This window comes from Natator depressus, chromosome 13 (assembly GCF_965152275.1).
Source record: "Natator depressus isolate rNatDep1 chromosome 13, rNatDep2.hap1, whole genome shotgun sequence".
In the NCBI taxonomy this organism is placed as follows: Eukaryota; Metazoa; Chordata; order Testudines; family Cheloniidae; genus Natator; species Natator depressus.
Window position 1 is genome coordinate 30,530,645 of NC_134246.1, and position 25,858 is coordinate 30,556,502.

General features: G+C 49.2%; 1 protein-coding gene across 2 annotated transcripts in view; it reads left to right on the top strand.

The window, feature by feature from the left end:
- The window catches only part of NDRG3 (NDRG family member 3), a 118,395-nt gene that overhangs the window by 82,862 nt on the left and 9,675 nt on the right, over nt 1-25,858 (top strand). For both annotated transcript variants that reach the window (XM_074970375.1, XM_074970374.1), the window contains exons 3-9: nt 2,928-2,963; nt 19,364-19,469; nt 20,525-20,645; nt 21,167-21,229; nt 21,553-21,613; nt 22,718-22,804; nt 23,220-23,276. In XM_074970375.1, coding sequence (XP_074826476.1) covers nt 2,928-2,963; nt 19,364-19,469; nt 20,525-20,645; nt 21,167-21,229; nt 21,553-21,613; nt 22,718-22,804; nt 23,220-23,276 — 531 coding nt within the window. The remainder of the gene's footprint in view (nt 1-2,927; nt 2,964-19,363; nt 19,470-20,524; nt 20,646-21,166; nt 21,230-21,552; nt 21,614-22,717; nt 22,805-23,219; nt 23,277-25,858) is intronic.

Below are 25,858 nucleotides of genomic sequence, written 5' to 3' on the forward strand. Positions count from 1 at the left end.
TATTGATCCCCTGAATGGGTCATCATCAGGGAATCTTTTAGATCCACAGCACAGATGTCTGCTACTTGAGCTACCTGCATGCACTAGTTGGCCATTATTCTCTAGATGAGGGGTGGGCAAACTTTGTGGCCCGAGGGCCACATCTGGGTATGGAAATTGTATGGCGGGCCATGAATGCTCACAAAGTTGGGGTGCAGGCTCTGGGGTGGGGCCAGAAATGAGGCATTCAAGGTGTGGGAGGGGGCTCTGGGTTGGGGCAGGGGGTTGGGGCGTGGGAGGGGGTCAGGGGTGCAGGCTCTGGGCGACGCTTACCTCGAGCAGCTCCCAGAAGCAGCAGCAAGTCCCCCCTTTGACTCCTACGTGGAGGCGCAGCCAGGCGGCTCTGCACGCTGCCCTGTTCGCAGGCGCTTGGGGCAGGGGCAGCGTGCGAAGCCCCCTGTCTGCCTCTACATGTAGAGGCCAAAGACGGGACATGCTGCTGCTTCCGGGAGCCATGCGGAGTGGGACAAGCCCCTGATCTCGCTCCCTGGCTGGAGTGCCAGAGCGGAGCAAGCCCCGGACCCCACTCCCCAGCAGGAGCTCGAGGGCCAGATTAAAACATCTGGAGGGCCGGATGCGGCCCCCGGGCCGTACTTTGACCACCCCTGCTCTAGATGGAGAAGCCATTAGTGAGAGACACTTTGCCAGAGGCTTTCACGGTTGTTTGTTGGGAGCATAGGAATATTGGATCTCAGGAATCCTAGGTTCTGTTCCTGGTTCTGGAGTAAAGTCTCGTTTATGGATAGACCCTACAACCTCTGTCCTCCCCTGTCCTGGTCCCTTTCTGGTCCACATCCCTCTGCATTTGAATCAGGTTGCTTTTTTCTTCTCCTCTATCCTGCCTGAGTACCATCTGCTAAGGGAACATTGAGAGAACAAGGCAGTGTCTCTGCTCTCAGTTCTGAGGCCTAATAGTGAGAGGATCAACTGCAAGGAAAGGCCTGCACAACCCCTGCAGATCTGGGCTGGAGCATGCTGTGGAATCTGCTGAGAATTTAGCTGCCAGCTTCTGACAAACCTCTGTTGACCATATGCAAAGTGTAAGAGTCAACAAATTTGCAGGGATTTTTACAGCAACAGCAAAAGATACATATCTGACCCTGCTCCAAAGCAGGAAGACAGTAGAGGTTCTCAACAAAATGGTTGTAAGTATTTTTAACATGGGGAAAACAGCATACTTTTCTGCAACCTTGTTCTTGGAAACTGTGGGACCAGTACAGCTGAAATATTTGAAACAGAAATTCAGTCTGAGGCAGACATTCAGCCTAAACTGTCAAAGTTTGGGAAAGTAACTGAAAACAGTGTCTTATAATAGAAAGTGTTAGGCAGCCTTAGCTATAGGTATTGCTGCCTGCTCTGTCTAAAATCAGAGACGGTTAAGAGGTGAGTTGACCCGTCTCTAAGTACCTACGTGGGGAGAAGATCTTTTAATAGAAGGCTCTTCAGTATGGCAGACAAAGGCATAATAAGATTGATTGGTAGCTAGAAGCTGATGCTAGACCAATTCACACTAGAAATAAGGTCCAACTTTTTAATAGTGAGGATAATTAACCACTAGAAAAATTAACCTTGGGACGTGGCAGATCCTCTATCCCTTGAAACCTTTAAATCAAGATTGGACGTCTTTCTAAAAGATCTGCCCTTGTTCAGTGGTCACAGGTTTGATGCAGGAATTGCTGGGTGGATTCTCTGGCCTGTGCTATGCAGGACGTAAGACTAGCTGGTCATAACCGTCCTTCTGGCCTTAATCTATGAATTGGTAAATATCCACCGTCCCGCTAAGTGAATGGGGGTTGGGTCTCATTTAGGATATAACGGGGAAATGGAGAATTTTGTGAAGCTAAGATTTAGCAGTATTGCCTTAAGTAATTCTGCATTCAAATTGATAATGGCAGCTGTGATGATCAGATCCTCCTAATGAAACAAGTGTTTTTCATTCACTCCAGGTCACTTCCCTTATGGACAGGTTATTCCATAATTACTCACTGAAGGGTTCTTGAACCTGCCTCTGATGCTGGCCATGGTCAGAGACTTAGGGCTTGTGTACAGTAGAGCAGTGGGTCTCAATCTTTCCAGACTCCTTGTCTTGCATACCCCAAGTTTTATCTCACTTAAAAACTATTTGCTTACAAAATCAGCCGTAAAAATACAAAAGCGTCACAGCACACTATCAATGAAACATTGCTTACTTTCTCATTTTTACCATATAATTATAAAGTAAACCGACTGGAATATAAATATCGTACTCAGTGTATAGTATATAGAGAGTGTAAACAAGTCACTGTCTGTATGAAATTTTAGTTTGTACTGATTTTACTAGTGCTTTCTAGGTAGCTTGTTGTAAAACTAGGCAAATATCTAGAGGAATTGCTGTACCCCGGAAGACCTCTGCGTACCCCTGGGGTGCACGTACCCCTGGTTGAGAAGCACTGCAGTAGTCTTGGCCACTATGCCAGCAGAGCCCCTAGTGGAGAGTGGCAGGAGGAGAGTGCTGGCCTACATACACTACCTCCCCAAACAGCATTAGCTAAGTGGCCAGTAGCGCTCTGCCGTTGGCATAGCTGTGTCCACACCAGGGGTTTTGCTGACATAGCTATGCCGGCAAAACTTAGTAGTGTAGACCAGGCCTTCGATGGGCTGATTGGCTGATCCACATGGGTCCCTGAGGTAGTGGGTTTCCAAGGAGTTTTCTCTGCAGTACCAACTGTTTTTCCTTTATTTCGCTCGCATTCTGGTGACAAACTGGCCTTTAGAGCAGCAAGTCCAAGCTGCTGTACCAGAGCGCAGGCCCGCAAGGGAGCCCCCTGCCTTGCTGTTGACAGCAGATTTGTCAATTGTTCTGGGGGAGCCATGCTGAATACTGACTGTTTTTCTTTTCTCATTGACAGAATGCTGCTCGGAACTTCCAGGACTTTGACTGCCAGGTAAGGAGCATGCAGCCAGAAGAGATCTGTTACTGCCAGCCTCCACACAGAAAGCAGCGAATGGCCTATGTCATAACCAACACAGAGATGACCCATCCAAGTTGAGATGGGCCTTTATTAGCCCAGTCTTCTGCCTTGAGCCTGTTAAGATTTCGCTGAGCAGAACTGGAAGATCTCCTGGGAAGCAGCCTCCTTTCCCGGGCCATCTCCCTCCCTCAGTTTACTGTCTGTGTTAACAAGACCATCGCCCTCCCAGCTCAGCTTCCCCTGCAGTGACGTCCCAGTGCCAAATGGTGACACAGTGAGCTCCATGACAGGAATGTCAAATTAGGGCTCAGAGTGAGCTGCAGGATTCAGTGAGCTGGCAAGGAAATTCCTAATACCATCAGACCCTTTCAGGGATGTCGAAAGTAGTGAAGGGAAATGGTGGGACAGCTGGGTTTGTTCTCAGTGTGTTCCACCTATGCCCTGCATCAGTCAGGCAGTGCCTGCTCTTTCCTGCATCTCTGCCCTCTCCTCATGAGCTCTACCGTTTGGCAGTGTATCGTTATCACAGGGCACGGGCGTGTAGCTTTGCTGTACTGCTACACGCAGCTTGACGGGCAGGCGGGAGCAGGAATGGGGACGGAGTAATTCCTGTTGTCCTTTGAAGTGGCAGTCTTAGCAAATAAGCAGTGTAGTTCTATTGGTAAAACAGGCCTGGGAGTGGAGCTGGATGCTGTCACTAGACATGGCTAGTGGACGTGCTCCTTCGGTGCACTGTACCATGTTTGCTGTTGCAGCAACACCCAGTGCTGGACTAATTTGTCTCCTGTTAAGTTTGTTACTTGCAACATGCTAAATTCGTGCAGCTCTGCTGCGTGTGCCACCAGATTGGTCTGAAGACACAGATCCCACCCCGCGCATTGGCTGGCAAGGGGGGCAGATGGCGCAATGGCTTGTTCTTGCAGTAGTTCTGTTGGTTCAGCGCTCTGAAGATGTGAAGTGCTAAGTAGTGTTGGGATCTGTTGACCCAGAGATGGGCAGATTGCCGGAGGACAATTCATGGTAAAGCTGTAGTAATTCCTCCTGATACGATTCATCCTGACAGACCAGTGCAGAAGACCACCATGGTCTCTGTCTTGTTGCTACAGAATGATCCCAATAGAGAAACAATTAAACTGCATGGCTTCCCTGTATTGCAGTTGGGCTGATTTTTCCTTGGGCAGTACATGGCACTGGTATTATCTGGCAGGCTTGTCGTGGGGCAGGCCCAAACTGCTGTGCCAAGTGACACCCCATCCTGCACTCAGTCAAAACAGACTGGAGCAACACATGGAACCATGCGTGGCTGCTCTCCCTGCTGGCTGCTCTTCCTCCCCAGCTGTGAGGACTCTGCTGCTTGTGGAGGGCAGGGCCAGCTCACTGCTGTGATGTGCTGGCAACGTAGCTGCAGAAGTGGGCTGTCCAGGGCTTTCTGACTCCACTCTATATAAAACTCAGCTTTTTAGAGGAGCTTCTGGGAATGCTTCCTCTGGCTGCGTGAAAAGGCAGAGCCATAAATGCAGCTGCGATTAGGCAGTTTGTCTCGCAGTGTCTTTGGGGAGTGCCCTATAAAACCATACAAAGTATTGGGTTGTGGGTGGGCAGGATGCGACAGTCCAGGGCAGCTGGGCTCTAACTCTGCCTGCTGGGCCTACTTATCCCAGCTGCAAGTGGCTTTTAAAATTGCCATTATTCTGAAGTCCTCAGAGCATTAATCAAACTCTGATACAGCCACAGTGTCCCGAGGGGCAGGGTAAGACAGCAGCAGTGTCTCTGAATCACTTTGCTTTTGTTGCCTTCAAAGTAACTAATGCAATGAAAACAGGCTTCCCCCACCATCCTGTTTGTGCGCAGGAAAGGGCGAGGGAGCTCAGGTGCCAGGCCTGGTTGCGCTGGGGAGAGGCACACAGGTTTGTCAGGCTTGGGCCTAGGAGGGGAGCACTGGTGCTGCCCATGGGGCCCGGGGTCTGTATGTGTGCAGGCAGCGCAGATGCAGTGTGCTTGGGTCAGGAGGTGATCAGGGAGCATGGAGCACAGGCCCTACCTGTAGGGGCCTGTGTGTGGTGAGTAAGGGGAGCACAGGTCCGGTTTGCTGGGGCCAGCGGATGGGAGAGGGCAGTATTAACCATTCCTTGGGCATCTTCTGAATCTCCAAAGCAGCCTTGGCTTTGTCTGTTCAGAGCTGGCTCCCTCTTTCTCCCTGCTGGCAGCTGTCCAGGCTTGGCAGAAGGTGCTGGTCTGGGAGGGGGTCAGGAAAGCCCCCATGATAGTATAAAAGGCCTCGCTTCTCTTCAGCCCCCCTTTCCCATCAAACCACAGAACCTCCCACATGGTCTCCCCAAGGCACACCCCAGTCTGCAGAGACTGACTAGATGTGTTTGGAACACCGGGGAGCCCTACCCCATAGAAAGAGGGTGGACAGCCAGTGAAGCCATGTGTGGACGAGCTCCACACGGGCCTGTTTTGCCCTCACTTGTTTCAGCCCCAGGCCCTCTCAAAGTGGCAGAGTAGCTGAGGCCTTTGTTCACACCAAGCAGCCCCACAGCCAGCAGACAGCAGGGAAGTGAGCACTGGCGGAGGAATGCCTGATCTGGGTGGGTTGGATCAGTGGAGGACCAGTGTCCATGGCAACGGTTGAGCAGGAGACAGGATGCTGCTTGCAGGAGCTCTCAGTTCATTGTAGTGTCTTTTTAGCATCCAGTTACAGCTGCTTTTGTGGTTCAGTGCTGCCACCGCCTCCTCGTCGTCCTCCTGCCAAGTGCCACTGCGGGGCATGGCTATCTGCCTTGGCCATCTGCACTCCAAGGAATGCTGGATCAGACCTAAGCAGTGTCTTTAGGTTCCCACCACCGCTGGAGCATAATATCTGTTACATCAGCTCAGACCTGAGGCTGGTCTAACTGGGTCTCCTGCCTGTGACAGTGGCCTGTGCAAGGAGCATGAAATCTACACCCATAAGCCAGTTGTGCAGTGCTGGAGGGAGAGGGGAAGGGCTGTGCTTTTTCTTGGCTTGGGAGGGGGTCTGCGATTTTTATAAAGGGGGTACAAAAGGATGCCACCTGGTGACAGGGCTGTATATAATTAGTATTCTCTTCCATCATATCCTCCCCAAATCCCTCTTTGTAAATATCTCTGTGAACAAGGCCTGTAGCACAACTCTGCCGAAGAGCTACTTGCCAATAGCGGCCCTGCAGTGTCGGGTTTGATTACGTGTGTGTTTCACTGGCCTCTTCCTCAGCAGGCTGGGAACTGAAATGGACAAAACTGTTGTTCTCTGATTGTGAGGAACTGATGCATCAAACACAGCACTTGGGGATAGTGGCGGAGTCCAGACACTGCAGGAGGGTAGCTTTGCCTGTGTTTGGAGGGCAGGGGTCTCTTTCTGGGATTGAGAGGACAGTTGTTGTTTCTGTTCAATATGTATTTCATTTGTGACCAGGGTTCATCTTTTTCAGCAGTCACTATTAACAGTGTCCCTTAAAGCTGGCTAGCCCTGATTCCAGCTTTCCTGTCCAGTTTAACTCACCCCTTTTAGGCTTGGCAGGATGTTTCTGAAGCCATTACTTCATGCGTTAACTTGGGAGTTCAACTTTGCGTTAAGCAGTGTGACGTTCACCTTGTTCTTTCTGAAGTGGCGGCAGCAGCACTGCCCCTGTTGGGTTCAGAACTGTGATCTGGCCCGGGCACACTCTTCTGAGTTCAGACATGGGACCTAGAGCAGCATTTCCTCTTCATTCTTAATACATTGGCTATTGTAATTCCCCGAATGATAAATTAACAAGCCCTAAAACTAGGGCGTTCTAGACCATGGACAGACAACTTTCTTAAGTAGTAGAGGACCACAAAGTTCGCTATAATCCCTTTGGGGGGTTATGCTGGTTTTTTAGAGTGTGCATAACTCAAATGTTCTTGTGTATACGTGGAACAGAGCAGCATGGAGAAGCTTTCCACTTGTCTTTTTGCATCCCAGCTGACCAGTGGACAAAACAAGTAGCCACCACTAAACACAACTAGCCACTGACAAACTAATGGCTGAGGAATAGGGGCACCAGTATTTCCATTAATGCACACCTCAAATAGTCTGATAAATGTTCCCTTCTTTCTGACTGATGTTGATATCCCTCTTTACCATCACTAGAAAACTGTCCCTGGCTTTAGGTGCTTTGGGCTTTGCTCACATCCACGGGCATGACACACGTCTAAACCTTTACTAGCTAGAAGTAAGAACAGAAGGAAAATGAGATTGGCCCTATTTCTTCTTGGCAGGGAGCCAAAAAAGCTTTCCTGCTTCCAGATGTATGATCTGAGTGAATTGGAACCTGTCTAACCAAACCTTTCTCCATAGCTAAGGTACCCAGCCATGCCGGGCTTAGAGCCCACTCTGCCAGGATTGTAGCAAATCCCTGAGCAAGGATATGAGAAATCATGTAACAGGAGATCTGCAGGGTGGCTGCCTGATATTAGTGCATGTGTTCACTAAGAGCTACTGGCTCACTGTCTCTTCAGCTGTGCACCTTCGGGCAGATGTGAAGTGAAGCAGGTAGAGAGGTTTTTTTCTGTCCCACCCTCCTTGTCCTGGGTTTTTCACTGTAGTGAGTTCCTTTGGGGTGGCTAGCCTGGAGCCACAGAAATGATCTTAGCAAGTAAAATCTTTCCTCCTGTGGCCCCAGACAGCAAGTCCTCAGGCTCTCCCAGGAGTGGAATAGTGTCGTATTTTTGGTCAGTGCTTCCTCTTCATGAGGAGTGTCTGGCCTCATTTGTCTTACCACTCGGTCGGTGCGAGGTCAGAAAGAAATCTAGGGCTCACAAGGGATGGGTGCAAGGCCAGAACTGCCAAAAGGTCTAGTCCCTGATGGGCTCAGCTGTTGCCTAGACCCACAGAAATGACATTAGCGGGTAAATTCTCATGTACCGTCACAGTGATGCAAAGGTACAGGGTCCCAGGCTAGATGGGCCAGTGATCCTGCATGGCAGGGACAGTTCCTGTGGAAACAGCATGACCTTAAACAGAATGGCCCACTCCACAGGAATGGGGGGCGGGGGCAGGACACACTACCCAAAATATCCCACGTTTTTACCTTTTGGGTTCTGAGGGGTGTCTCTGAACCACCACCGTAAGATTTACCCTTCTGTTTGGCTCTTGGAAAAACATTTTCATTTAGTGCAGAAAGCGCCTGGTCATGTGTCTGACTTGGGCCAAGAAGGCGTTCCCACGTGTATTATCTCCTAACTGACACTGCTGGAAAGAGACTGGTTTCATCTGACTGTTGTTTGGCATAGCACAAGCAGCATAAAGCCTGCACCAACTCAACTCCTCTTCAGTCACAAGTTAGCCGTTGACACAGAAGCATGCATTGCTTTGTGCCGCATCAGAATGAGAAGCTATTGCTATGAAGGCTTCACGTAGCTTTGTCAGTCGTCGGTGTAAGCATGCAGGCTGATACGAATAGCTTCACCGAGTGGGAATGCAGGCTAGGCTGTTGCTGGGAGGACGGCTATGAACTCGCTGGTGAACAGAGTAGGATTCTTGTTTAACTGAACACCTACAATTGTTGCCAGGTGTTGTCTGACACATTCATCTTTATCCAGCTCATATGTTTGCATGCCGTAGATCCCGGGTTACCAAACTGTGGTACATGAGTTTCACGTTCCATCAGTTCACTTCACGACAACTTATAAAGAAAGGCGGTATGTGGATTAATAAAGTTTGGAACGATTGCAATAGATGCTGCTTACGTTGTTAAATGGGCTCGGTTGCTGTGCATCTCCTGTCCCTGTGGACCCTGCTAACCAGACACTTTAAAAGGGCAACTTTTCCTTCATGTTTAACAAAATACAAAAGGGGCGGGGGAGGGGGGAATTCTTCCAGGCCTCCTTAAATCACAACAAAATCAAAAAGGGACATGTCCAATTTTTAAGAACCCTGTAGGGCTCATCTGTAAACTCCTTCCAGTCTGCTGTCTGGCTTTCTGGGCTTTGCTCATGCAGTGAGTTGCCCAACTTGCCATGAATTGTAAGTGAAACTGCAAAAGCGCGTCAAGCTCGATCTTCCTAAAAGACACGTATATAGAAGGGGACCCAAATTCCTCCAAGCTGGAGGAACACAGGCAGATACCAGGAGTACAAGGGCAAGTTCAGTCTGAAGTTATTGACCTAAAAACCCACTATACATTGAGTCAATTTTCAGAATAGAACGGCACTTCGGAGACTTCCTTATCCAACACAAGCCATGAATTGTGATGGGAGCAGGGGTGAAAGTAGAAATAGGGACTTACCGGTACGGGGCTGGGTTGGGGCTGGCTCTGGCCCCTGGAAGGGGCAGGGCCTCAGGCAAAAGGGGCAGGGATGGGGGGGGTCAGAACCAGCCCTCTACCAGTAAGTGCCCTCCCCCTCCCCTGCTGGGGTAGCAGCGGCAGCCAGGGGCTCCGGCAGCAGTTTAAAGGGCCCAGGGCTCGACCCCCCGCTACCGCCCCAGACCCTTTAAACCGCTGCCGGAGCCCCAGGCTGCTGCTGCTACCCCAGGGTTCAGGCAGAAGAGCTCCGGGGGCTATTTAAAGGACCGGGGGCTCCCCTGCTTCTATCGCCCCGGCCCTTTAAATAGCCCCCAGATCCCTGGGGTAGCGGCGGCGGGGCTCTGGCAGCTATTTAAAGGTCCTGGGGCAGTAGAGGCAGCGGGAGCCCCGGCCCTTTAAATAGCCCCCGGAGCCCCGCTGCCGCTACCCCAGGGCTCCAGCAACGGGGCTCTGGTGGCAATTTAAAGGGCCTGGGGCTCCAGCCACTGCTGGGAGCCCCAGGCCCTTTAAATTGCTGCCTGGGGAAGCTGGGCCGCCCTCTGGATGGGAGTCACTGACTTGTCCATGAAACTGTTCAGTTTTGGTTTTTCACAGTCCTGTCCCTCTGGCTGTATCTTTGCCTGATTTTTCACCCTTTCCCTCCATGTTTCTGTGGAGTTATATGGTACGTCCCTATTTTTCTCCTCCAACATACATCTTCATGGATTTCCAATACTGTCACAACTGCACTTGTCTTGGTACTGAGCTTTGAATCACAATTTTCACAGAACCTGGGGGCTGCTTGTCTGCATGCAGAATGGCACAGGTTGAACTTAATGGTATGATTTTTAAATCAATTTAGTTAAACTGGTGCCAAAGGCTGGATGAGCAGAGATATTGGTTTAAACCAGGCTTCTTTGCTTTAGCTTAATTCCATAACAAACAGGTTTAAATGAAATCTAAATAAGTCTGGTGTAAGTGGAAATAAGTGTGTTCCCACAGGGGTTTGCACTGGTTTAACTAAATAGGTGCAAATTGGCACACAGACAAGGCCTATGCTAGAAGTGAGTTTTCCTCACTCTTCTACTCTGAAAGTGCCTTGGACTGAGCTGGGCTAATATTATGAACATCCTTTTTCAGCAGGATGGTTTGAGAGAACACAATCTTACATGATCACTCTTGCTGGAACACATTAACCCTTTGGTGTTCAGAGTCTTGCCTTTGCCCAGACATCGAGCATGAGGAGACATGGACTGAGTAGAGCAGAGGTCAGGAGTGTACCAACCGTGGGTAAGCACATCTCATGTTTCAGGCCATAAGCTGATTTGCCTGCAGGGTAAGAAAGTCATTTTCCTCCTTTTCACAATTGACCAGGGCCACTGTGAACTTTTCTCTTGGTAGAATATTACACTGGATGGCACCATGTCTGATCTGGTATGGCAAATCCAGAACTCGTTCCAGGTGAATGCTAGAGTTTCAGCGTGCTCTGCGTTAGTTTGCAGGTGCTCATGTTTTGGGATAAATGTTTAGCTGCTAAGAAGATAAATTAATTGAGTCCCAGCTCCTATTTTCAGTCTTGCTTGAAATGTCCTTGGTGTAGAGGGAGATGTTCCTCTGAGCTGCGTGGTGCACAAAGCACATTTTATACATGCTGCTTTCACTAAAGCTTCAGCGCTCATTGGTGTCCCCAGGAACATCTTTGTTCATATTTGCCATGCATTCTGGCTGCTGTGAGGCTATGTACGCTTCCCCTTTTGTAAGCTGTTGCTAACTTCCCAGGTGGTTGGAGTATTTATTTTCAGTTATGAATAAATCTAGGCTTGGCCTGACTGGTCTGAAACAGTTCTGTGCTAATCCAAATGGCAAGCCCCTTCTCTTGCTCCAGAGATTTGTTTCTCTGGGTCAGAGTGGTGTGGAGGGGCTCCCAGCCTGTCTGCCTGCATTGCAGCTGACCAATGGAGGACATTGTCCTCCTTTTCTGATACGCATTTAGCCACTACTAAACACAACTCGATGCTGATAAACAATGGTCAGTGTGCCAGGGTGCCATTACTCCATTTAAAACAACCCCTGAATAATCTGCTAACCATTTTACGTGAGAGTAAACGGTAGGTCTGGCACACTGCTTACAGGCCTAGGTAAATTTCTTCCTTTTTCATTAGTAGTAGTAATCTAGTTTATTCTCTGAAATAAAATGTATTAACCTAGAATCTCAGATCCCCATTACGCTCCAGCTCTGTGAGGTCTAATGAAATGCTGGGCTGAGCTTATCCCCCCCCTTAGCAAGCAGATGGCAGATTAAATGATCTTGTTGAGGGCTGGCTGGCTGGCTGGCTGATGGGCAGATGGTGTTGGTGACCTGCAGTTAGTGGAACTGAGTTTGTGTCTTTATTGTGCCGGCACACCCTTTGTGTTTGCTTTGAGAGGCAAATGCCCTGTTGACATAAAATTCTCCTCCTTTTCCTGACATTTGAAATGTATGTTGTCATTTAAAAAAAATCCACTCTAGGGCTGTGACCTTTGCCTGACACACAACAGCATTTAATCCAGTCTGTCTCTGGTACTGCTCCCTTGCCCCCCACCGAGAGAGAAAAGGGGGTGCTGATGTCAGCATGCTACTTATGAAAGGTGAGCTGAGACCTGGAACTGCTTTCTTGACCATGCTGCCTGGCTGAAATGGTTCACGAGGGTTGGAAAGCCAGAATTCTGCAATGCCCAAAATAACAAGCAGGATTGTAAAGCCAGGAAATTCAGAGTCCAGGTTAACCTGAAAAGAAATCCAGACATGGTAAGGTCATGAGGGGAAAAATGAGAAACTGTCTTTAAAAATCAGTTTACTCTGGGATGACGAACGCTGTTATGTATTAATCATAGTTGTATGGTTATTTCATGATGTCACTACAGGACAGAGTTAAAGTTGTGTGGGTGCTTTGATTGCATTTCCACACCTTCACATGTTTGGGTTTCTTTTATGTTTGCATTTAACTCTGTATTTCCCGAGTTTATAATGGTTGAGCTGGAGATAATTACAGTAATTACAGTTTTTCCCTAAATCACTGATGTGTGCCCTCCACCTTAACTCTGTCTTAAAGTAGCTTTTAGGGCTGTCAAGCAATTAAAAAAATTAATCGTGCGATTAGTCATGCTGTTACCATTTATTTAAATATTTCTGGATGTTTTCTACATTTTCTAATATATTGATTTCAGTTACAACACAGAAATGAAAGTGTAGAATGCTCACTTTATATTTATTTTTATTACAAATATTTGCACTGTAAAAAACAAAAGAAATAGTATTTTTCAATTCACCTAATACAATTACAGTAGTGCAATCTCTGTCATGAAAGTTGAACTTACAAATGTAGAATTATGTGTAAAAAAAAAAACTGCATCCAAAAATAAAACAATGTAAAACTTTAGAGTCTACAAGTCCAATCAGTCCTACTTCTTGTTCAGCCAATCGCTCAGACAAACAAGTTTGTTTACATTTGCAGGAGATAATGCTGCCCGCTTCTTGTTTACAATGTCACCTGAAAGTCAGAACAGGTGTTCGCATGGCACTGTTGTAGCTGATGCCACACGATATTTATGTGCCAGGTGCACTAAAGATTCATATGTCCCTTCATGCTTCAACCACCATTCCAGAGGACATGCGTCCATGCTGATGACAGGTTCTGCTCGATAATAGTCCAAAGCAGTGCGGGCTGACACGTGTTCGTTTTCATCATCTGAATCAGATGCCACCAGCACAAGGTTGATTTTCTTTTTTGGTGGGTTGGGTTCTGTAGTGTCCAGATCAGAGTGTTGCTCTTCTAAGACTTCTGAAAGCATGCTCCACACCTCGTCCCTCTCAGATTTTGGAAGGCACTTCAGATTCTTAAAACTTGGATCGAGTGCTATAGAAATCTCACATTGGTACCTTCTTTGCGTTTTGTCAAATCTGCAGTGAAAGTGTTCTTAAAACGAACGTGTGCTGGATCATCGTCCGAGCCTGCTATAACATGAAATATATGGCAGAATGCGTGTAAAACAGAGCTGGGGACATACACTTCTCCCCCAAGGAGTTCAGTCACAAATTTAATTAATGCATTATTTTTTTAACGAGTATCATCAGCATGGAAGCATATCCTCTGGAGCGGTGGCTGAAGCACAAAGAGGCATATGAATCTTTAGCTTATGTTTCTCTTAGCGATTGGCTGAACAATAGGTAGGACTGAGTGGACTTGTAGGCTCTAAAGTTTTACATTGTTTCGTTTTTGAGTGCAGTTATGTAACAAAAAAAATCTATATTTGTAAGTTGCACTTTCATGACAAAGAGATTGCACTACGATACTTGTATGAGGTGAATTGAAAAATACTATTTCTTTTGTTTATCATTTTTACAGTGCAAATATTTATAATAAAAAATAATATAAAGTTAGCTCTGTGCACTTTCTAGTCTGTGTTGTAACTGAATCTCAATACCTGCTATTACCATGTGCAGCTGGACTCTGTTCTAATGTAAAGCGACACTGTCAAGGTCAGGAGGCACACAGTATGACTATGCTGTTCTCGTCTGTTTTCAGAGTTCATGTACTTGCTATTTTAACACACACACGTGGTTGTTATGTTTTTAAAGCTGTATGATGCCTTGGCCGTGTCCTTGGCTTTCACATCTTTCATTGTGCTGCTGCTGGCACGTGGTGTGCTTCAGCTTCAGAGGGAGCCCTTCTGAATACACCATTTATGCACAATATAGCTCAACAATAAACAATTGGGAGTTGTGGGGGAGGAGAATGACTGCGGGGAGTGGAACTGCTCAGGCAATTGTCACTCCTCTGCGGTCTGGAAGCGCACTTGCGAACCACATGAGCCCTCCGTAAATTAGCCCCCTCTCGTGATGGGAGTCTGAGGCCAGGTCTACACTATAAACTTACACGGTATAACTGTATTGCTCAGGTGTGCCCCTGAGCTTTGTGGTTATACTGACGCAGCCCCCGGTGTAGACAGTGCTATGTTGACGGGAGGGCTTGTCCCATCAACATAGCTACTGCCTCTCGTGGAGGTGGAGTAACTACTCCAACAGGAGAAGCTCTCCCATTGGCATAGTAGTGTCTTCACTGAAGCACTATAGAAGCGCAGCTTCACCGGTGTAGCTGGGTTGCTGCAGTTCTTAAGTGTACACCTGCCCTCCGAGAATTCTTCCCCTCAGAGAGGAAGGAAAGACATGGCGTGAGTAACCTTGGGGGAGAGGGGAATTTAATCGCTGAGCAGTGGATGGTGAACTTCATTACAGCACGTTCCTGGTTCCAACAGTCATCTGGAGAATTTCCTTTGTGTTGTAGTGATTGAGAGGAAAGGATCTCAAACTTCTTGCTAACTAGAGCTTGTACTGTCTTGCTTTGCTGTTACAGCAGTGTTTCGGATCCATACGGGTCATGCAGCCAGCCAAGGGCTCTCGTGACTGTTCGGACTTTCTTTTGAGAGGGGGGTCACACTTAGAGGCTTGCTGTGTGAAAGGGGTCACCAATACAAAAAGTTTGAAAACCACTGCTCTAACAAAACATATAACCTACCATGACTCCCTGTGGGTCAGCATAGTAACCTCTACTGGGTCACCAATTCTCCTAATTTCAACAAACTGCTCATCTCAAAATATTTCTAGTATTATTATTCCTAGCTAAGAGATGTTTGGTTTTCAGCTGGCAGTGGCTGAACATATAAAATGGCTGACTGCAGAACTGTCAAGTTCTGGGGTACACACGGGGTTCAAATTCCGGTGCAACACAACCAGCTACGTTGTGGCACGACTACAGCTTGTCTGTTTACACTAGGGTTTTACAGCATGTTAGCTATCACGCTGTGGAGGTGGAGACATGGCTTTTAGTCTGAGGTCACTGAAGCAGAGGCTTTTCCGATAAGTGGCTTCCTTTCAGGCAGAAGAGCCCAATGTTCACCTCCCTAGTTGCATAGTTAATGCCAGTTGAAACACAGGTGTAGTGGTGGGGTGGGCCCTTGTACCTGCAAACCTTTTCTGGGCATGGATCTTGGGGCTGCTCTGAGTCAACCCTCCACTGTTTATGAATCTCCACTGTCCTCAGAGTTCATCATTGTCCTTTGATTTACTCCCATTCTCCAATACACTTTTAGTTTTGAGCAGATGATTCAACCCCTCCCATTCTGCTGGACCTTCACTCATTGGTATCCTAACTCGGGACCCGGATACCTGGGCTACATAATATGTTGTGGGCTGGTGGATTAGAAATAAACACTTCCTTTGAGGCTGATGGTGGCTGGCACCTTCTCCAAAGGGACTTCCCAAGCCCACATTAAACATGTGCTCCTGTGACTTGCTTTTCTGACTCCGGGAGTGCAGGATCTGCCAGTCACTCAAGACTCAAACGGACACTGCAGACAAAACATGAGCCCTTACTGCTGCGATTTCCAAACAGCTCTTGTTCAGTGCCCTCTTCCTGTTTGCTCCCTGCCAGCCTCTCTCCCCGCCCGGTCCTGTGATGGGGAGCGCTCTGAGGCTAACTGAAACAATCCTCTTTGTGCATTGGAACCAGCCTTCCTTTTTCATGCCACCAGCAGTGTTGCCTGTTGGAGTCAGAGTCTGAGCTTCGGGTCAGCTTGTGGTGCCGATGTGAAGTATAACGAGTTGTGCCTTGTTGTGGTTTATCTTCATGGCCTGAGCTGTTCTTGTGGTGGTGTTACCCACATAATCTAGGGCATCCCGCCTATACCCTACCAAGGGCTCAAGGCGTGACCTGGTCTGCGGGACCTTTTCCCGGTGAAAGAGCCTTACACAGCTGTGCTCTAAACAGCTACTTGTTAGCAGTACACAAAGAACACATATGCCAAGCAAATCTTTTATGCTCACCACTCCCAGTGTTCAGACAGACTTCACCCGATGGCCAGTCATGATCCGCTCGGGGGTTCCCACACCATCACTGTTGTGCAGAGGGGTAAGAATTCCAGCAGCTTGATGTTGAATCACAGTCCTGGAATAGTTCCCAAAGAGCTTCTTTTTTTTTTTTAATTTGCATTATATAGGTAAAACTAACTACTTTCAAAAAAATTATTAAACCTATCACATTATCCCATATCCCTAATTAACAAAAATTTGAACCAATTATACACTGGCACCTACATGTCCTCCTGCCTGCTTAAGTCTTTTACATTTTGTTTTTTATGTTTAAATTGTAACATATTTGTGATTTTTTTGTTTGTTCAAGCAGATGGTCAGCATAAAAGCTCTGCTTAGAGATTATTATACTATTTGTTGAGTCTCTCTTTAGATTCTTCCTAAAATTTCCCAGAACCTAGGTGTCTTTACTTTACAACCATGGTGGTGATAACTTTTGTTAGGCACGTTCCGGGCGGGGGGGGGGGGGGTGCTTTAACAGCAGCAGAACATTCTTTTTCTTTATTATTTTAATGATGAGTTTCACCCAAGGCTGGTTTAATATGGGGGGGAGGGGGTTGATCAGATCCTAGGCCTACAGTGTTATGTGGCCTATAGAGCTAAGATAGCACTGAGTGGGATTAAAGTAATTTTTACTTTATGCAGAAGAAAACACTTCACCCTTCTCTAGTAAATGTGTTTGCTGAGTTTTTAATAAAGATGGCTGTGACATTACCCAGGGTACAATCTGGACTGACGGATGGCTGTATCCCCTCAATTCTCCAACCTGTGGTGCCTTTTACATTGCTTTGCCACGAGAGCAACCACTCCTGGTCTGCTCCCAAACAGCCTCCAGCATGTAAATTGCTCCCAGTCCCAGACTTTCCCCCCAGAACTGTGTCTTATACTGCCCAGCACTCTCCTGGACAATACAAGCTCATAGATAGTCAGCTCATAAATGTGGACTGTTTGGGGTTCTACAAGCAGGCAAACCCTCTCTCCTTAGGGCTTTCCTACATCAGGAAAAGGGTTAGAGGTAAGCCTGGGGAGACAACCCCTCTGTGACTTTGCCCGTGTTCCAAGGTTTGGTCTGCACACAGTTATGCCAGTGTAACTGCAGGTGTGGCATTAACCGATTCCATTAAGTGCCGCTTTGTGCATGAGTGCTCTTAGTTGGGTCAGCTTTCCCATGCTGCAAGCTCAACCGATGCAAACCCAGTTTAACCACTGTGCAGACAGGAAGTTGCACTGGTTTGATTAAATTGGTGCAGCACAACACCTTTGTTAAGCTGGTGCAGTGTGCGTAGAGCAGGCCTTGGAACTGTCGTTAAATGGGTGCACAAACTGCGTGCCTGCAATCCCTGCAGAGCAGGAATGTGGCCGTGTTGCACACACGTAGCACGGCAATCTGTGTACGCTGCTCTCTCCTCCATGCTTCCCAAACATTCCCCAGGCTGTGCAGGGTGGCCAAGTGTTCTGGTGGAGTGTCTCACTTCTGGAATACCATGCAGTTTGTCTCTTTGATCTGACACCCTTCCCATTGCATTCAGCTGATTTTATTGCATTTCATTTATTTTGTTATTTAACATATTGCTGCAGTCCTGTGGTTAAGACACTGGACAGGACTGAGTTTGGAGTATTGTAGCCAAGGCCTAACTGACTGGCTCTTGGGTACTGCAGTATTGCAGATATAAAAGCAGGTGGATGACTAGAATAGATGAGACTAGATAGTCAGGGAGGCTGGTAATTGGTAGACCAGAGTCTTCCCTTTTTCTGTGTTTGAGGGGAAAACCTTGGCCGGCTGTCCTGCAAATGGACTTTAAACTCCCCCAGGAACGCCTGCAGTTGAGCTGCAGTCTGGAAGGATGCTGCTGTACTGGCTGTTGGGGCAGTTGCTGTGCATTCAGATGCTTTTAGGCACCTAGGCTTTGATGCCAGGAAGCCAGCAGGCTCAGCAGTCAGGGATCCAGGGGATGTGGACAGAGGCAGGTTTGATTATCTGTGAACACAGCAAAGCATATGAGGGGCTATGCCCCCTGTGGGGAGGAAGGCAACTCAGGTTCTGGGATGGACATACTCTTCTGCATTAGAGATCTCAGCTCTGATTTGCAGTAGAGTTTGAACATGCTTGTCACCAGCTCTTCAGTCTGACTTTGGTAAATCCTGTGAGTATGTGACCCTCTGCCTGGTCTACAAGTCACTCTGCTTCTAAAACAACCTCTTGCTTTTGGTCTCCAACAATTAGGCTTGTCGCCCGTTCTCTCTGGCCATTCAGTTTGAGAATGGCTTTGGTCACCGTGCCGTATCCTCTCATCTAGTGCGAGCCTGGGGCCTACTCTGTGCACATTTTGTACCAGCGTAACTGTGCTGGGCGGGTGAGCTAGTTATACTGGTGGAAGCCTTAACATGGATGCAGTTAGACCAGTATAAACATCCTTTATTCCCCTTCCCGTTCAGGAATAGCTATATGGGTAATAAACACCTTTATATTAGTGTAATCATGTCCACACCGGGGGATGTGCCCCTAGAACTGCAGGGAGAGAGCTGGGGAATCCCCCAGGCTGTGGTGTGAGGTGTGCAGGCTGCTCACATTTCCCATGTTAAATCCTCGGAGGAGTCCCAGCGACATACCCGTTCCCTGGGGTCGCTGCTCCGAGGCTGGGGGTGCCGTTGCCGCAGGAATGCTGTTTGGCCAGCAGGCACAGTGCTATTGTGAATGTGCCCATGCAACAGTCTCTCTGTTGTGTGGGTTCCCCTGTGAAAACGTCTGAGGAGAAGCTGTGTTCTGTTAATTTCTAACCTTGTACCAGCATGTGACCAGAAAGACCCTGCTAAAGTGACTGAAAAGAGACCTTAACGTTGCAGACAGCCTGGTCTCAAACCATCATCCCAGCTGTGCACCAGTGAAGTGTAATAACTGCCTGGTAGCTGTGGCCAGCACTGGCTCTGCAGAGCGGTGAGCGAGATGGAACGGGAAGTACTGTGGGATGCCTCGCCCTGGGCAGTCGTGGGGGTAGGGCTGTGACTCTGTGGAGCTGAGAGTTCATGTGGCTTCCCCAGTGTTAGTGGTCCCTGAGGGAACAGGAGTAGATATGAAACATACCAAGACTCCTACCCTGGGTGCCCCTCTCCTCCCTGGGCTCCCTGCTTCCCTGTCAGACTGAGTCTGCCCCTGGCTGTGTCGCCCCTGTAGTGAGACTGTTGTCTTCTCTCTGCAGGAGCATGACATCGAGACAGCTTTTGGAGTTGTCCATGTCACCATGCGGGGCACCCCGAAGGGGAAGAGACCTGTCATCCTCACTTACCACGACATTGGCCTCAACCGTAAGTCCTCTTGCTCCAAGGACTCTCTCACTCTCCCCCATCAGCCTGTATTGGCTCTAAAGGGCCGGTTTTAAGGCAAGACTCAGAGTCTTAGTGGTCCCTGGGAGCCACCTGGTCCCCTGATGCGGAGAGCACAGAAATCAAGCTGGCCTGGAGCTGTGATGGGGACAGAGCACGTGACAAGGCCTTTGTCTGGAGTGCAGCTCTCTGCATAGGGTGACCAGATGTCCTGTTTTTATAGGGACAGTCCCATTTTTGGGGACTTTTTCTTATATAGGTGCCTGTTACCCCCCACCCCCTGTCCCATTTTTTCACAGTTGCTATCTGGTCACCCTATATCTGCAGGCCTTGAAGGCCCCGGCGGGGGGAGTCTCAGTGAGGATGCAGAGCGGCCAGCAGTTCAGTCGAAGGCCCAGCTGAGTTGAGCACTGACTGATGGAGCTGCCTGCCCGAGGCCTTCCCACGCGCCGCCCCCTCCTTTACGGAGAGGCCAGGCAGACTAGTTAGCGGCAGACGTGGCGTGGTGCTGAGAACCGCTCTAAGGCAGGCACTGCTATTATAGGTCCTCATCACCCCAGCCCCTCTTCCAAAAGGTTTTACCCCCAGGAGCTTCCCAGGCCCCTCACGTAACTGCTCTTAGGAGAAGCCCAGCACCTGTGTACACGAGTAACCAGGATCTCTTGGTCTGGCTGCAAACCCCAGTGTTCCTCAGTCCTGTGTCCTCTTGCTATAGACTGAGTCTGTGTGAGCTGTGCAGTGCAGTGTCTGGCTGATTGGCTGGGCAGTGAGGGTAGCTTGCGATTGTTTCTGCCCCACCCCCTCCCTCTGCTCTCCCAACACCAAACACTCCCTAGATTGCTGTCACATGGACTTTAACAGACCCCTGGTCACACCATGCCCCACCAGGCTTCGGGTGTCCAAACAGTGCACAGCAGCAATGGGGTTTCCAGAGCAGCCTGTTTGGGTCAGTGCAGGCAGGTGGCACTGCTGTTCCAAGCATGAGTTGTAGCAGTATTTGGGCAGGGTCCAAGGCTCACTGGGCATTTCTCTTGCAGACAAATCCTGTTTCAATGCATTCTTTAACTTTGAAGACATGCAGGAGATTACCCAGCACTTTGCTGTGTGCCATGTGGATGCGCCAGGCCAGCAGGAGGGAGCTCCCCCTTTCCCGACTGGGTAAGAACTCTCCGAAGCCCCTTCTCAGAGCTCCAGGTGTGCTCAGGGCCTGCTCACACCAAGATGCTATTTAATCCAAATGGGGCTTCCCATGCTGCCAGAGGCAGGCTGCCACCTGGTCAGCCCTGGCGGTAGGGGGAGGGATCACTCCAGCCAGCAGGGTCTCTGTCCTCTGGAGCAGAGGAGGCACTAAGAGCCAGTGCTGGAAGTGATGCTGCTGGGAGCTTTCTGATTTAGCACATGATCCCAGCCGACCCAAACTAATATATAGCTGGAGTTGCTTGGTCCATCCCTCCATTCTCCAGCATAGGATCTGTGCTGGACAGATCTCTGCGAACACAGCTTACGGGGCGGGATCCGTAATGTGCCATGCTGCAGTGTCACTGCACCGTAGTTACCCGAGCCCATGCAGATCGAACGCTCCTGCCTATTGGAATGTCATCGGAAGGCTGGTGTCTGCGTCCCCTCTGGTGGTCAGTGTTTGGAGGCTCGCTGATTCCAGCCTCTCCTTTGGGTTTCAGGTACCACTATCCTAGTATGGATGAACTGGCTGAAATGCTGTCTGCTGTTCTAACCCACCTGAGGTGAGTGTGCAGAGGGGCCCAGGCTGACTCCTGTCAGATTATTGCAAGAGGCCATGCTGCCTTTCCAGCAGCTCCGCCTGTGCTCCTGCGGGCCTCTGCTTGGGCTGCGTGCAATGGACAATGGCTGTCCCAGGCCCTTGCCCAGCCCACACAGCCTTGGCATGGAGTGACACGTGCCACCACATGCCTGCTGTGTGACTGCAGGGCCCAAAAGAGAACAAGCCTTCGATCTAGGCGAGCTGGTCTGAGGTCTGGATGGGGTGGGGGTACCCAGGGCTTGAGTTTAAAGTGTCTCTTCTGACTCTGATGCGTCTGTATTTCAGCCTGAAAAGCATCATTGGGATTGGCGTTGGAGCTGGTGCTCACATCCTCAGCAGGTTTGCAGTAAGTAGGTTTTTTTCCACCCTGCCCCCACTAACCATACTGCCTCTTCGCAGGGCATAGGCAGAGAAGCAGGGATTTCAGGATACATCCAAATGAGATGAGAGCTGCTTAGGGTACCTGAGGGGTTAAACAGAGCCAGGGCTGCTCTACAGCCTTGCCAGACTCGGGGGGGAGTGCCTGGCGTAGGGATGCCATTAGAGTCAGTTAATTGCCATTGGATGCTGGAGAGGTCAGTGGGGTTGGGGATTGGCCCCTCGCACATGTAGGAGAGGAGACAAGTAGATGCTCCGTGGTCACACTGTACTGAATCTCATCTCAGCATTCATAGCTAGAAAGATAAATCCCATTTCTAAAATCTGCAGTTCAGACTTAGAGCCCCATAAACAGCTTTCCTGTGCTGAGTCCAGTAATCCAAGGCGGATCGGAAATCCAGACTGAAAGCTGTCATTGTGGGTCTCTGAGTGCAGCAGTGGATGCTCTCGCTTCCCACAGTAAGCAGTCTGGGTTCAGGTTCTAGCATGCTCATGGGTATTAGACAGTGTCCAGCTGCCCAGAAAATGGACATCTCAAGTGGTTTTAACTTGTCTTGGTCTCTTCCCCGTGGGCAAGTGTGGTGGCAGAGCTGTGTGGGCGATGTAAACACAATAGCTGAGTTCCCCATGCCTTTCTCGAGCCAGCTTCTTTCCTTCTATCAGCGGATTAAAACTGAGAGGACTCTATATGTAACTATATTCCCCAAACAGTCCCTGCTGAAAACTCTGGATGCTGACAACATGTCCCATGTCATGGGCCTGCAATTTACAGGAGACTGAGTGTGGCCATGGTTAAGGTGGAGCACTGGAAATGTCTTCCTGCTTTGTTATGGACTCTCCTACATGTGACCCTGGCAGAGTCACTTCGATTTTCTTGCTTCAGTAGAATGGGGTGAGGCTGCTGCCCTTGCTCTGTGAGAAGTACTGTTAGCAATTATCCAATCAGGGTTTCACTTACAGGTTCTCCTCTTATTTTGCTGTCTCTGACTCTCTCAGGGAGTTCCCCAACCATTGTGCCTCCTGGTCCCCTGGGGCCCCTCACGCTGAGTGTGCTGTGTTTCTCTCCTTGCAGCTGAATCACCCCGACCTGGTGGAGGGGCTTGTGCTCATCAATGTTGATCCATGTGCAAAAGGCTGGATGGACTGGGCAGCAGCCAAGGTGAGACTCTTCTCTCTCTCTCTCTCTGTGCATGAGTGCTGCAGACCATACTGTACACATTACAGAGCCAGGCCCCGCAGGCTGGGTTCTCAAACGAAGCAGGGCTGGGATTGGTCATGCATGACTGGGAGGCCCTGGGTTACTGCAAGTGATGCTGGGTATCACCAGTCAGCTCAGAGTCAGTACAGCACTCAAGGCCCTAGCATGGCCAGGGGGTTGGCACATTTCTCTCGGATGTGCTGGTGAACTCCAGGGAGCTGTGTTCTGTATGCTTCTACGGCAGGAGCCAAGCCCTTCCGAAACTCTAGGGGCTCATTCCCTGTACCTAAAGCTAGTTTGGCCTTTACAGTTTTTCAGTCATTTGTCGCTAAGTTTCACACAGGAATTTGCATGAGATGTTTTTGTTACTTTTCAGTTTTCAGGCTGGACGACCAACATAGTGGACATTGTCTTGGCTCACCATTTTGGTCATGTAAGTAACCTGCAGGCTGCAGAGCTGATGATACTAGGCAAGGCGTAGGCCTTATACTTTGTACTCAGCTGTCCTTCAGATCTTGAGATCTCTCTGAGCCAAACAACTGTTTCCACAGGTGGTGCCAGGTTCTCTGCTGGGCAACCCTGCAGCCAGGACTTGGCACCTTTAATGACATTCATGCAGATTCTATTACCTGCCCTGCCCACTCGCTCCATTCTCAGCGTCAGGCAAGGCAGTAAAATGTGAACGAATTCCACTCTCTCCTGCTGAAGAGCTGATTTCCTAAACAACCCTGTCCCCTGCCTGCACCTAGGGTCGTGTGGCATATGCAGATGCCAGTCTCACAGCTGTGATGCCATCCAGGCATTTAGAAGCTCTCTGAGAAGCAGCAGCTTTATAATAGGCCATCAATGCAAACTCAGGTCTTAAAAACAAGACTCTTTCCTCACAGCTCCCTTTCCTCTGTGGTCCCAGTGCAGAGCAGGTCTCCACTGGCTTCTGGGGAAGAGCCAGCAACAAAGGAAGCTGTCTGCACTCGTCACCATAAACTCTTATATTTCTTGGGAACTTATTTAGGGAGCAGCTCTGAATTTGGGCAGAACTCGGGAAATGTTTGAGCCCATCCCTTGCACAGCCATGTGCAGTGTTTTTTTAGGAATGTGGTAATCTGGGTGAGTTCTTTACAAACAAACTCGCTCTTTTATAGTAAACAGGGGTTTTCCAGGCCAGTGTGTTCCAACAGAGCCTTTTGTGTGCAATCCTTCTTCTCCAAGTGTCACCACTTAGCAGCTGTCCCTCTGCTGCCTTTTGCTATCCCTGCTACTTAGCTTTGAATCCTGCCCTGAATTCCCCCACTGGTTAAGAGGTCTGAGGAATTTACATGAGTGTCTCCAGAAACAGGTTTGGTTGGTGAAGTTACAGATGTGCCCAGCTGCTATGAACAGAGGGTGTGAGTGGCAAGTGAGCCTGCAAACAGGGCTTTCCTGGGCTTGTCAAATCCACACAGGGTCAGACATTTTGTTGACCCAACAATTAAGCTTTTCCCAGTCCCTGCAGACCCTGTGCTGCTGGTCTGTCCATGGAAACTAGTGCAGTGGGCACCTGGTGTGTGGTTGCCCTGACTGTCCTCCAAATTTGCCCAACGCAGCTGATAAGAGGGGACCGGCAGGTTCCTTTGTGTTCAGTCTGGAGACATTTTACTTGCTATGAGAGTTGGGGAGACAGTGGGACAATGTGTCCAGCCACATACCAAGGCACTAACCTGCCCTACTCCTCCTGTCACGCTCTTCCTTTTGACCTCAGGGACAGCAGCCCTGGGCTGCCCTCGAGGCTCTTTTCCCCCCTCCCTGACCTCAGGGGCAGCAGGGCCGGGCCGCATCCTGCTGAGCCATTCCCAAACTAGTTGTCGCAGAAGGGGGAAAAACAGATCCATGCGTCTTGGAAACAATGATTCTCTCTAGATGCTGACTGGTTCTAGGTAATTTCTTACCAGTCTCTCTCTTTCCAGCCATGGCTGGCTTTCTCTCAGTCAGGATCTTCCATAGAAGTACAAAGTGATGCTTCTCCTTGTCTTCCTAGGCAAAAGAGGTTTGCCTAAATAGGCTTTCCACTTATATTCAGTTCCCGGGGACTTCAGCCCCCTTGGCGAAGGACCCATCTGTCCCAGCTTGCAAGAGCTCTGGCCCTTGTGCCTGTCCAGTGATGACTTCTCCTCTCTCCTTCTGTCTTCCCAAACTCCCTGTTTTGTCCCCGACTCAGGATGACCTCACACTGTTCTTCCATTCCTGTGGGCTTCCCATCCCCCTGCTGATTTGTACGTGAACGGGGCTGCCATTGTTTTGATTCCACCGTGCCTAAATTACACAGGACACAGCCTTCCCTCCTAGCTGGGAGAAATCCTGTTCTCTCCCTTTGTTTGGTCACAGACTTTAAAGCATAATATTAGCGAGGCTCAGTAATTCCTTGTCTGGTCTTAACGCAGACATTTCACGAGGATACTAATCACCACCATGTGACCAGTTCACGTATGATACCTTCCACACCCCTTCGACACAGACTGTGACAGTAGTGAGTTGGGTGTAGTGAATATGTCAGGCCTGGCAGGAGTTGCTGACACACAGGAGCGAATGCCTAGTGGGTCTCTCACAATCACCAAACCTCCCGCATCTGTAGGTCACTGTTCAGTGTATGCTCTGCTCTGCCCACTTCACCTCCTTGTGTCCGCTCCTCACATTGCTCCTTTCTCTCACCCTCCCCGTACAATCATGTCCCACAGTCAGGGCTTCTCTACTCGACAAATCTCTGCGGGTGTGGCTGTGCCAGCAGCGCCCCTAGTGGAGAGGCAGCATAAGCCTCCAGAAGGAGGAGTTCTGCCAGCATAGCTACACCACCTCCAAGAGCAACATCAGCTGTGTCGACAACAGCGCTCTGCATCTACTCGGGGGTTTGTCGGCACAGCTGTGTCGGCGGGGGAGGGGGATTTCACACTCCTAACTGATATAGATATGCCGGCAAAACTTCAGAGTGTGCACTAACCTCAGGTGAAGCGTCTTTACAGGCCTAGGCAGTGGGGTAAGATT